At 37.9% G+C, this 13,009-nt stretch overlaps 1 protein-coding gene across 5 annotated transcripts; it reads left to right on the top strand.

The window, feature by feature from the left end:
* Positions 1-12,771, top strand: LOC103476579 (protein phosphatase 1, regulatory (inhibitor) subunit 1C). 5 transcript variants are annotated; one of them, XM_008429037.3, is made up of 6 exons: positions 1-290; positions 5,068-5,125; positions 6,212-6,264; positions 7,116-7,170; positions 11,019-11,222; positions 12,509-12,771. In XM_008429037.3, the coding sequence occupies exons 1-6, from the start codon at positions 210-212 to the stop codon at positions 12,562-12,564; spliced, it is 507 nt and encodes a 168-aa protein (XP_008427259.1). In that variant the 5' UTR covers positions 1-209; the 3' UTR covers positions 12,565-12,771. The 5 variants fall into 5 exon arrangements, with proteins under 5 accessions (XP_008427259.1, XP_081472114.1, XP_081472116.1 ...); XM_081615988.1 differs by lacking the exon at positions 12,509-12,771 and having other exon boundaries at positions 9-290; positions 6,212-6,249; positions 11,019-12,502; XM_081615990.1 differs by lacking the exon at positions 12,509-12,771 and having other exon boundaries at positions 10-290; positions 11,019-12,502.
* The last annotated feature ends 238 nt before the right edge of the window (positions 12,772-13,009 follow it).

Here is a 13,009-nt window from a genome sequence, read left to right on the forward strand (position 1 = left end):
TTTCATGTTGTCTCAGATGGTGGTTTGGAAAATGGTGCAATGCCTTGGCTGCCGTTCCCATCCCTCCAAGTCTGTCAATTAGTGATAATGGACCCCATCGGCAGAGAGAGGCCACTCCTTCGCTCCTTCTACCCTCCCTCCCTCCTTCACACGACCACACTTTCTCTCTCTCTCTGCCCATCATTCTTTCTACCTCTCAGTCAGTAATAATGGAGCCCGGCAGTCCAAAGAAGATCCAGTTTGCTGTGCCTCCCCTGCAGGGACAGATTGACCCACAGGCTGCTGAACATGTGAGTTTTTTTTGCATGTTTCTGATGTTTGCTGGGGGCAGGAGAGGGTTCCTACACGTGAAGCGCTGAATGAGGCTGCTTCATAGTGAGTCTTGTCTGGAATTTTGTGTGTGGGTGCAGAGCAGCATGTAGTGCTATGACAACTGATATTTGTGTGACTGAGTGTAGTTTTATTTGTAAGCTTTGCAAGCTGGTGTGTGTTTACACCCATTTTTAAAAGATTTAAATATTTCCACCAAAATCCTGAGTAATTTTAATCAGCTCTGTGCTGATTTATTCTGCTACTCAATGAGTTTCCCTTGTTTTCCTTCCATGGAGACACAGAAAGGTTATAATCCACAAGGTTAATACCATATTTACTCCAGATGGTTTTCCTCTTTCTTGAGTAAACAGGAACTCTCTAAGAGTAGAAATCTGGTGGAGGACCAGAAAAGGCCAAACATTGTGTAATATTCCTTTAGCTTGCATGTGAATGGAGGCTTCAGAAGGAAGGAACAGAAGTTGCTCTTTCATAAATCCAAAAACGTCATGAGTTTTAACTGGTGGCCCCCGTTTGGCCGCCGTCTTTACGAGGCGTTTGGTCGATGGAGGCCGGACGCCGACAGAAGCTGCTAATTTACCCATCAGAGTTTAGAGTTCTGCTGTGGTTGTATTTGGGTTCTATTCTCAACATTTCCACAAGGTTTTAAAAGCTTATGCATTTTGTCTCACCTTTATGGTAATAAAGAACTTTTATAGTGGTGTGTGTCAGCCAAACCTGGTCTTTACATTAATGTGTCACAAGCAGGGCTTAAAGAGCTCCGACCGGGGGCCGGATTTCCGGCTTTTGACCAAACGGTCCGCCTCAACCAAACTGTAGTCTCCAGGCTAAAGAGCTCCGTCTACAAAGATGTCTGCCAATCAGAATTCTAGCTCTCTTGTTCTTGACCAATGACTGACGGTTTGTAGAAAAGAAGCGCATGCGTTCGGTTGGGCGGTTAAATGAAATGCCATATGAAAGAAGATGGAGTTTGTCTGACCCGGTAATGAAACAGGTTTACTAGAGAAAGGAATTAAAAACAAGTGGCGCTGGGCATGGCTAGAGGAAAGAGGACAAGACGGGAAGCTGGCGGTTTTACAACAAGGGGGCGCTTTTGGTCGAAGGTAAACTTTACACCTTACAATCACAACAATACCAGTTTAGACTTTGAGCAACTTGGTAAAACTGTATTTCGTAGCGTTCATTTTATAGCGTTAACACCGGTGCTGTAAGTGGTCCGGTGTGAAACGGGGGTGATAGAACAACACAGCACTTTTAAATTTCAATAATCAGAATGCAGAAATTGTTTCCGTTGTTTTAAAAGGTTTATGTCTGTCTGTCTTTTCCTCATCGATACGCTTCCCGACCGCCCTGCACTTTAGGGGCTTAATATAAAAACGAGGCGCACATTGCGCAAAACTCTGAAACAGAAGAAGCGGGACATAAAACGGAGCGACGAACTAGATGTGAATTATGGCATAAAAACAGAGAATCCGACGCTGTACAGTGAAAAATCAACACATGATGTGAAACATGACGATTAGGCGGCGCAGCAGGTGATGAGTGAAGATTACTGATGGTCAATAAACGATAAAATAAATCTAGGAACAGAAAAGAAACTAAAGTGGACATAGCAATAAACCAAGAGAGGATAATACTAATCAAAGGAAACTAAATGGAAATGAATGAAGTACAAAATGCAAGAATAAACTAAGAAGCCAAAGTAAATACAGAGGAATAAACTGGTATGGCAAGACCTTTCGAGCAATAATTAATACAGATACTGTATGGCAAGAATAAACAGACACTATTTCCAGATAAAAGGTAAAATAATATTGTTGAAATGCCATGGGTTTGTTGAGACCACATCTAGTACTGAGAATAAATATATCTTACAGACCATAACAGTATAGAACTGATCACTTATTTATGTTTTTAACTAGATTTGATATATTTATTTCTTCAATATATTGTTCATGTCAGTGTTAATGTCATGAGGCTGATGACTCCATGACACTTTCAATTTGACTCATTAGGATTTGATTAAGAACCAGATTTGTTCTTTGTAATTTCTGTCCAGTAAAACTATTAATCTATAAATCAATAGTCAGGTCTATATAAATATATAATCCATGTTTCTGTCTCATATTTGTATGGCATTAAAGGACCTGGAACTTTAGTTCTTCCACTGAAAGCTCTGGTTTGAACAATAAATACCATGTGGGTGAAATTTATGGATGATACTCTGATGTCCCATTCTCCTGAAGGCAGCACAGAGCTGCACCACCAGAAACTGACAAACACTGAAGAGAAGAAGAGTTATGATTAATGTAGTTACAGTTCTATCCATGTTTTAATGTTGCAGAGCTCAGTCGTTTGCAAATAGTTCAGTTTAAACTGGCATGTTGAACATCTTTTATCTGGTCATTTTGTGGAATATTTAACAACTAGAAAATGGCAAAGAACAAGAATATTTTTTCCACTCTGGCTGCTGTTAGGCCTACTGTTTTTAACTTGAATGTTCATTGCATTTTTCTTAGACGCCTGTGAAAATAATTTCTATTACCATGACTTTTTTGTTCTCTGGGAAATTATCTTGATAAATACAGAAACGAGCATAAAAATCAAAACATCTACAATAGTGATAATTATATTAATAATAAAATAATAGTCAGTGCAAAGTAGCCTACAGATTCTTTGGTGAGGGACCTGGATATGGGATGGGGGCGCTGGGCCCAAAAAGGTTGAGAAACACTGATTTAGTTGGTAATGTTGCATGTTCTAAAACATTGACTGAAAGGACTCTTATTTAATGTTGAGGGATTGTTGCCTGTAAGTCAAACCTGTAGGACACAGACATTTTACATTTTGTTTTGAGTTGAAATGTACTGAAGTCTTATTTAAGTTTGAGTGTTTAGCTTGTTAATTGTATTGTTAGAAGCAATTGTTTGCACTATTCAAAGACACTTTTTATTAAACTGTGGCAATAGCAACGCTATAGTTAATTTCTATCATAACTATAAGTTTCAGGCTCAGGATTTTTTTTTTAACTTTAAGCCCTGGTCACAAGATAAGGCTGTTTAGTGGCTAAACAATCAAAAATGCACTGGATGGAATCAGATGGAGAAATTGTTTTACGACTTCATAGATGTCTTCATCAGGCCTCTGAAATGATCATATGAGGGTAAAATAACCTAATCAAATCAAAAAGTAGCTTTTATGTGTAAATCTTTAAGGTATTCTAAATGCATAAAATATTCATTAACTCTGTAAGGTCTTCAGTCAGTAGACTATATGTGCTGAGTTTCTGTTCAAAAAGCTAATTTCGGACAAAACATGATAACTTTGCTAACATACAGATATTGAACATATTTATCTGTACACCTGGAAGGATGATAAAAATGCCTTGCAATAAAAAAAATCATTTTGTTAAGAGATTATCTATTTTTTATTTTGTAGTGGCTCATTTCCTGTCTCACTCATGACATTCCCATCACATCCTTGTGTAGCTCCCAACAAGATGGATCTCATGTCTGTCTTTGTTGGACAGTCAGAGATGTTGTTGCAGGGAATTGTTAGCGTTCTGTGAGGTCGCATTGACATTAATATGTTCTAATTGCTGCGTACTTCAACCGACCTGATTTTCCATCAAACCGGATGGCAAAACAAATCTGGTGTTTGAGCCTGAGACAGGAAGCGAGACACACACCTGCTTTGGGGGAAAAATATAAACAAAAACTTTTGCTCACAAAAAAAGCAGTGCACTTAACCATGGTAGGACCTCAGAAGTACAGAACAAAAGGAAAGAGTGAGCTTTTATCACCAGACCGGCTTGTGTTTACAATTCCTGGTGCATGCTCTCATGTGAAAGTCCAGTGGTTTGTAGACTGACTGTCATGTCACTTTATGCTTGGAGTGTTAAAAGTTTAAAAGTTGGATGCATATGGTGTGTTTTGAGCCTTATGTCTGGTTTCCACTGAGCAGTACAGTACAGGTCTCTATGCTATTTTGTCTGTTTACATTGTGAAAGAGGTCGGTACCACTGACCTGCACCGCACCATTGCTGAAACCCCTTCAGTTGTTCATCCTCAGGTTCAACGGTTCGAAACAGTCAGGGCGACTGAAAAACATCACTGCCTGCAAAAAGCATGAGACGTTAGTGTGTCATGTTTGTCATTGTACAAGTACAACCCGATGTTAACGTTTGGGTTTAACCTCGCCTGTCAGTGAGACCAAGTGACAGTGGAAACTCTTTACTGAAGACAGCAGCCTGTAAAATAGGGTTCCGATCCAACTCATGCCCTACCACTCCGAGGAAACGAGGCATACCTGGAATCGTGTGCTTTGGCCTGATGAGACTAAGATTTAGCTTGTTAGTTGACAAAATGGGTTAGGTGTGAAATAAAGGAGCATTAGGTGGAAAGGACCTGGTGGTCACTGCTAAGCATGGTGGAGGATTAGCGGTTAGTGTTTCTCCAAAAGATTCAGGAACCTGGAGTGTGTAGCATCATGAACTCTTTGAAATTTAAAGTGAGAAATCTGGTAGACTCCACCTGAAAGGGCTGGTCATTGGGTCTTTCAATGGGATAGTGATGAATAACACTGGGCCAAAAATAATTCAGAGGGCCACAAACGGCCCTCAGGTGACACTTTGGACACTCCTGACATAGAGAGATATGAAGCAAAGATGAACACTAAATGACAAATGACCATTTGTGATTTTGTTAAAAACATGGGCTATTGAATTTTCTCCACTAGATCCGCCGCAGGAGACCGACCCCCGCCACCCTGCAGATCTACAGACAACCTGGGACAGGTGAGGAAACACAGGGAGCAGGCTGTGGGAGGGGGAGATGGAGCAGCAATAATGGAAACTTTATTAGATTACTTTCTGTAAAGTGATCCGAACGTCCAGGCTGGACGTAGAATCAGTGAGTGTTTGTGTGTGGCGCTCAGCGCCTGTAAGTCCTTCCACAGAGGAACCAGCTGATGAAATTATCTGCCTGACTTCACTCAGAGGGTCAGGTTCCAGCACTGCAGCCCAGACAACTGCTAGCTTGTTTCTTCAACATGAACAACATAAAAACTGAACCTGAAAGAGCTCCAGCGTCTTCAAGCTGAAGACTGGAATGTGTCTGTTTTTGCATTTTCAACACCTTCAGTTCTCCTTCTGCTGGCAGCTGGAAAAACAAAAAATATGTTCATGATCTCAGTCGGGAAACAAGGTCAAGAACTCTGCAGCTGTTTCTTTATTATCATTTTGCTAAGATAACAGCTAAAATAAATTAGGATATTTTTAAAAAAGTTATCTAATTTAAAAAGAATTAAACTTTTTAGCATTTAGGATTTTTGGAGGGATGTAGGTCTATTTGATATTTTGATTAGGACAAATCTGTTGATTTTATTTTTTACATGCTTTTAAAATTAGACAAAAACACCTAAAATGTTGCTTTAAAATATTAATAAATACGATTTTGTTCTTTTTGACTGACAGTGTCACTTTCATACTAAATATTGATAAAAAGATGTACCATCAGCACAGATCAAATGTGATATTTCAAACATCATTTGTAACTTTTCCCCTAAATGACCTGGTATTTTAAACATGTCACTGTTTTCTGTCTTGCTTTCTTTTCCTGTATCAAAAATACCTCAAATGTTAGGAAATGAAGATCAGTTTTTGAATCAACAAGCTCTGGAACATCTACAACAGAATGATGTGGAAACCTTGGTCTAAAAGAACGTTATCCAGAATAGTAAACCACAGCTTTTAAGGTCGCAGAAAACAACAATCAGACAAAGTGACGTGAAAAATGTGGAGACCAGCAGATCAGTGTAAAAGGATGGAATCTGTTACTGATTGGTTGGAACGTGAACCACTGACTGCTTGTCTGTCCTGCAGATGTTGGAGATCAACAAAACGCCAGCGGGGAGCCACAGGTTTGGAAAAAGCTTGTAATGACACACACACACACACACACACACACACACACACACACACACACACACACACACACACACACACACACACACACACACACACACACACACACACACACACACACCTACGCACACACACACACACACACACACACACACACACACCCACACCTACGCACACACACACACACACACACACACACACACACACACACACACACACACACACACACACACACACACACACACACACACACAGCACATTAGAAGCAGCACAGAGCTGCTAGAAGCTGGAGGTCCGTCTGAGGGGAACACGCTCAGACTACAGCTACACCTCACACTGAAACTAAGTCTATAATCTGTCCTGATTAACAAGTAATTCCAGCTAAACCTGAACAGAAAACTGTACCTAAAAAAATATACATAACTATAACCATGTTACTTCTAGATTTAACATGGTAGTATTTCTGTTTTCACAGAGGCGCAGGTTACATTGAAGAGCCTTTCAATTTGTTCATAAAACTGAATTCTGCATTTTTTCAGATTATCATTGTCTGATGTTATGTCCTACAATGCAAAGGTAATCATTTGTAATGAGGCAAGCACATTTTTTGACTGATTAGAGTAGTGATTTTTTTTTTTACTGAGTTTCTTCAAATGTTGAATCAACTCATGTTTGAGATTTTTACCCGGCTAAAGCCTCATGGCAGCATGTGGAAACAAATAACTGCAGAGCAGATTTCCCTCCAAATTTTTTACATACAGTATTTATGTCAGAATTAGTTTTCACTTTCTTACCAATATTAACTCACCCAGAAGGAAATGTTTCGGGGGATTCTCAGTAGTTTTGGGGTTTTGTCTTGCAGGCCTCAGACGCCGCTCAGAGGAAGCAGAGCACATACGCCCCCCCATCAATGAAAGGTAAACACTTCAATCCTGACTTCATATCGGTTAGAAAAGTTCAACATTCCTGTAAAAATGAATGAAAACCATTTTGAGAACAGAGAAAATGACTAGAGGAAAAGTTTTCTGGTTCAGTTTAAAGGTTTTTTTTTACTGATCACTAAAGGGGCTGGATAAAAATAACATATGGTTATAAATACAGGTGCCCTGATAAATCGCCCCTTGGTTTTCTTAAAGCTGCAGTGTATAACTAAATAAAAAATATTTTTTGACATTTTTTTTAAACTTAACCTTTTTGTCGGTATGGTGTGAGAGATGATCTGTGAAAAAGAACTGACATCCTGCCTTCTCACTGTGCTAACTAAAAACCACCAATCACAGCCAGAAGGCAGGTCTTTGCACTGTCAATCACCATCCATGTGGCGCTGCTCATCCTCCTGTCCCCACAACGATGCAGCTAGCAGAGTCTGTCCTGAATGCTAAGGCGAGTTGGAGTAGCAACCGATGACAGATAAACGGTTTTCCTGTAACATTGTTGTTTCTCCACCATTAGCACATTGAGTAGCGTGTTCATGAGGTTGACTGACAGCGCTAAGACCCTCCTCATGGCTGTGACAGATTGTTTTTGGTTGGGAATGGTGTTGGAGTAGCTTAAGAGGAGATCAATCTTTTCACAGATTATCTGCTTTAATCTTGGGCTGATCTTATCCACCGATCTGAAAAGCAACCACTGTCCCTCACTACATACATGTGAACATGTGCAGTTAACAATAGTCACCACACTGTTCCCAACTTGGCAACTGTTTTGCTATATTTAGTAGATTTTCAGACAAAACAAAAATTGGTATTTGCCAAAATTGGCATTGGCAGGTCAGGATTTTTAAAGATTAGTGATCGTCCAGAAAACTGCAATTGGTGACCCCTAGAGAGGGAATGAACTGAGAATGTAACTCATGAACAAAAGGCTCAAATCCAAACAGCTCACACTGCTCAGAACCTTTCTTTCTTTCTTTCTTTCTTTCTTTCTTTCTTTCTTTCTTTCTTTCTTTCTTTCTTTCTTTCTTTCTTTCTTTCTTTCTTTCTTTCTTTCTTTCTTTCTTTCTTTCTTTCTTTCTTTCTTTCTTTCTTTCTTGAATTAGCTTTCAGCTAATTAGCCTTTAGCTTAGCCTACAGACTGGACAATGGTTTCTGTTAAATCTAACATTGCTTTCATATCTTGTTCCTAAATAAATAAATTTGTGGTAATAATAAAGCAGTTGGTAAATCTAATAAAACATAAACAGATTTTTTCTTAAAAAGTTGTGTAGTCATCATTGTTGTCCAACTTATACTAGGACTACTTGTGACATAATTTAGTAACAGAGTGATAAAATTCTTTGATAATCAAGGAAAAGAGATGAAACGTTTGAACCTGTGTTATTTATTACTGCCTGTTCAGAATCACTGGATCTGCTGAAAGTTGTAATTCAGCTAATATGTCTGATGGTTTCCTTCCTGTTTGGTTGTGTTTTACTTTCTGTTTGCTTTGTTTGACATGTCATGCTTTTTCTGTTGTTTTCATAGTTTCTGTTTTATTTGGCTGGATTGGAGTTTTTTTTCTTTCCTTTTTTAGCCTCTGGTCTTGTTGTCAGTGGAGTCCAGTTGGTGGTGTGATGCTGAGGAGGAACACATGTCCATAATCACACAATTGATCTAATTTTATTATTATATTAAAACTGAAGTCAAACACTAAAGAGAACCCAATAATCTCTCAGCACCACATCATATCAGTTTTCTTGCACTGCTGTTTTTGAAATTAAACCTCTTTGGAAAACTATTAATACTTCTTGAACATTTCTATATTTTGTCATTTTACAATCAAAGACTTCAATATTTCTTCAATGGGATTTTGTGTAGAAGATCAAACATAAAGTAGCGCACAACTCTGAAGAGGAAGAAAAACAAACAGATAAAAAGAAAAGAAATCTGTGTCTTTGTATTCAACCCTGAGAGAAATTTTTGTAAAACCACTTCCAGGTTTCACCAGCTAGAAACTGAACCTTTTATCCAGCACAATAGCTCAAACTCACAGAGACTGGATGAAGTGAATCTCTGAACTTTACATTTTTTGTCTTGCATTCTCATTTTGATTTAGATCAGGACTTTGACTTATTGCATGAGCATTTAAGTCAAAGTCTCACTCACTGAAACTGAGTGAGAAACACTCAATTGTGGTGTTTCTCAAATGGAAACACAGCAAATGAGAAATTAAGTTTTTTTCGACATTAGTGGAATCAGATTTGAAAAGGAACACTTTCAGTCTGTAGATTGGTAAAAGTTGTGAAATATTACCCCAGAAGAAAGCAGCTCTAACTGCAGAAAAGAGATTCATCAAAGTATTTGTGGAAATCAAATGTAATTTTCTTCTACTTCACAATCTTCACCAATTTCTGGTGGGCTATTGCACAAAAGCCCGATAAGAAAGCATAGGAATGTGGTCGTATTATGGCTAAATGTAGAAAAGAACAAAAGCATCAGAATATTTTTGCAACACCGTGCAGCTCCTCACTCCTGATGGAATTAGAGGCTCTACGTTTGCGCAGTGAGAACATCAATGTTTCATCACTTTTCAAAGAGCTTCAGCTCATCCTATGGCAACAAAACAATGCAAAGTGCACCTGTATGATGGCTCTCAGCCGTAAATAATTCATCAAACCGTTTCTTGCAGCAAAGCAGAATCACTTCCTGCAGTGAAGTTTGAAGGAAGTTAAATAAAAGTGTTTTCTCTAATACATTTAAGATAAACTGCATGTTGGAAAAGGTGGATGTTCAAAAAAAATAAAACGAGGGGAAAGAAGATGCGCAACACATGATTACATGTAAAGAGCGCTGACTCGATTCTGGGAAGAGCCGGAGTGTAAAAGCTTTTCTTTAATCGATCCCAATCTGCTAAAAGCCTCCTGAGTGACTGCCAACGCACCAAACGCTCAGGAAGACTTAGACTGGTCACAGCGCAGAACACAGAAGGAGGAGGGTTAGGAGCAACACATTTTTCTCTCCTGCGTGGTTAGTGATAGTAATACTTTTAAAGTAGGGATACACAGATCCACTTTTTTCTCTTCTGATAGTAATAATGGTAGCAATTTCTGAGGTCTAGTATTGGCCGACACTAGACCTCTGAAAAAATACAGTAAAATAATAAATAATACAGAAAAAAGTGCTGAATGGACTTAAAGCGTTTCTTTGTTTTTAAACACAGACATAAATGAACTGAATTACAAATTTATTTAATAACTGCACCAGTACTTACATACACCAACAGCTTCACAAGTTTGTTCAAACAAGTAAAAACAACAATTTTAAGTTGAGTATAACAGTTATTTTAAAATCACTAATAAATAAACTGAAACTGACAGAAACAATATTTTGACTAACTTGTAAAAATAAACTAACAAACCTTTCGAGTAGTTCAGAAAGTGCTATTAGGAATTGTCAATATAATGTACAATAAATAATAAAGCATGCTGCTTAGAACACAAAGCATAGAATTATACTGAATAGATCTGCCCTCCTCATGAATCAGGCATGATATTGATATCAGATCAGTGTATCTATTTCAGACTGCAAAACAGCAGTGATTTCTACAAATGCTAAAAATCCAGAGAGATGTAAACCTCTGGATTGGAACCCAGAAATTTAGAATATTTATGATCTAACCAATGCACTGGACTACTGGACTCTTGTATTCATCCCTCTTTTCAGTTAGAATCTTTACTTATCATTTTATAGTTTTTTTCCCTAGTTTTCTTAAAAAGACTGCTTCCACTTTGCAGCATTGCACCTGTAGTTCAAATGTCTGTCCACTAGAGGTGCTGTTATCTCCTCAGACCTTCAGCTGGGGGTGGAGCAACATCTCCTGGGGGCGGGGCTCTGTGAAACAGACAGCCAGCTGAGCCCAATCACCACGCAACTGTATGCCACCGGTTACACGTGGGCCAATCACAATCAGCCAGAGGAAGCCAATGGGAATGAGGCGTGTTTGCTGTTAACCAATCAGGAGAGAGGCGTGGCAGAGAGCAACAGCTCAGGCGGTAAACTGTTTATTAGATCAAAGAAGGAAGTTTATGTTTTAATAAATTGTAATGTCAGACAAATTTGATTGATCAGATATAGTTTGCATGTATTTTATACAGAATTATTGTTTGAAGAATTGGCCTTTAAGTAAAAATGAAAATAAGTGCAAATATAAACTGGTGTTTGAAAAATGTAGTATTAACTTACAAAAACAGTTGCAATAAAGTTAATCTTTACCAATATGAAAAAAATTTACTCCCATTTCCACTTTAAAACAATTTGATTTTCATTTAGCTAGTGTCAAGTCTCTGCATGGTTGCAGTTTTCCTATTTTCTCAGTCATCTTTATTTATCCAAATCATAACATCATTAATGTTTTCATTTATTCACACGAATTGCAACATTTGCTTTCTTGATTTCAAACAATTTCTTTCCAAAGTGAAGATACAACGTGCCATATTTGGAGGAATTTGTCAGTCACTTGTGATTCGCTTTGTCAGAGCAGCTCTTATCAGTCGCAGGAGATTGTTTGTTCTTTGGTGTGTGGAGCGAGATAAAGCCACATGCCAGCAATAAACCGAAAAAAAGGCCTTTAGTGTTTCTAAAGATCACATTTTTTGACAAAAAACAGCAAAAAAATGTTTCATTTTAGTTTTTTTCCAAAGCCATAAAAGCTACACTTGCAAGCAAACATATGATAGTAAGATTATAAGGCGGAGTGTTACATAGTAAGAAAATTTTTTTAAAAATGAAATTATGAGAATACAGTCATAATATTACAAGAATACAGTCGCACTAAAGTGAAGTCGAAATATTACCAGAATAAAGTCATAATATTAGGAGATTAAAGTCATAATCTTACAAATTTATTTTTGTAATACTAAGACTTTATCATATTATTTTGACTTTACTCTTATGACTTTTTTTGTAATACTATGACTATTCTCATAATACCAGGACTTTATTCTCACAATATTATGAATTTATTCTTCTAATACTAAGACGTTTTTCTCATTATTTTGACTTTCATACAACTTTTCTGTGGAAATATGATTTTACTCTTCTATGACTGTATATCATGACTTTATTCTTGTAATAGCATGACTTTATTTTCATAATTTTACCTTTTCATTTTCTTGGAGTGACCCTAATACTCTGTCGTAAGATTAAAAAGCCAAGTGGTTCTGTATTGTGTTGAACAGCATTTATTTTTGTCCTGATAAAACTCTACTGCTGGTACTAACTCTGTCTCTCCCTTTCGGTTTCTCCTTCTCTTGTGGTTTTATGCACGTTTCCCTCCCAGATTTGTCCACCACCAAAGCTAAAGAAGCGCCCAGCCCCGACTCCATCTCCCGATAGCTGCTTCTGCTTCGTCTAACATCGTTTCTGTCTTTTTGTGTCTCATTAACCTACTGTTCCTCCTGTCTGCTTTCCCACTTACTCCAATACTGCTCTACTTTGCTAATATCCAGCACTTAATTACTAGTTAGATTTTTTTTGTTTGTTTGGGTGAGTCTGAATTTTTAAAATGTGGCTGTGAATAAATCAATCTTAAGGGCAAACAAATGTCTGGGTGTTGTCTTCTTAAACAATACGGCAGATTTAAGTCCTCTATTTTTAGAATAATAAGGAAAAAAGTTTGGATGAATTGAAATGTTCTAATGTTCCACTGTTATTCCTTGAAATGATCTAAACAGAGTGGAATGAACCAAACCCAAGCTGTTAGAGATTCAACCATCAGGGACGGTCCCGGCCCAGCGTTCATGTCGCTGCATTAGCAGCTGAAATAACTTCAATGTTTTTC

This window comes from Poecilia reticulata, chromosome 15 (genome assembly GCF_904066995.2).
Source record: "Poecilia reticulata chromosome 15, P_reticulata-male-v2, whole genome shotgun sequence".
Lineage (NCBI taxonomy): Eukaryota > Metazoa > Chordata > Actinopteri > Cyprinodontiformes > Poeciliidae > Poecilia > Poecilia reticulata.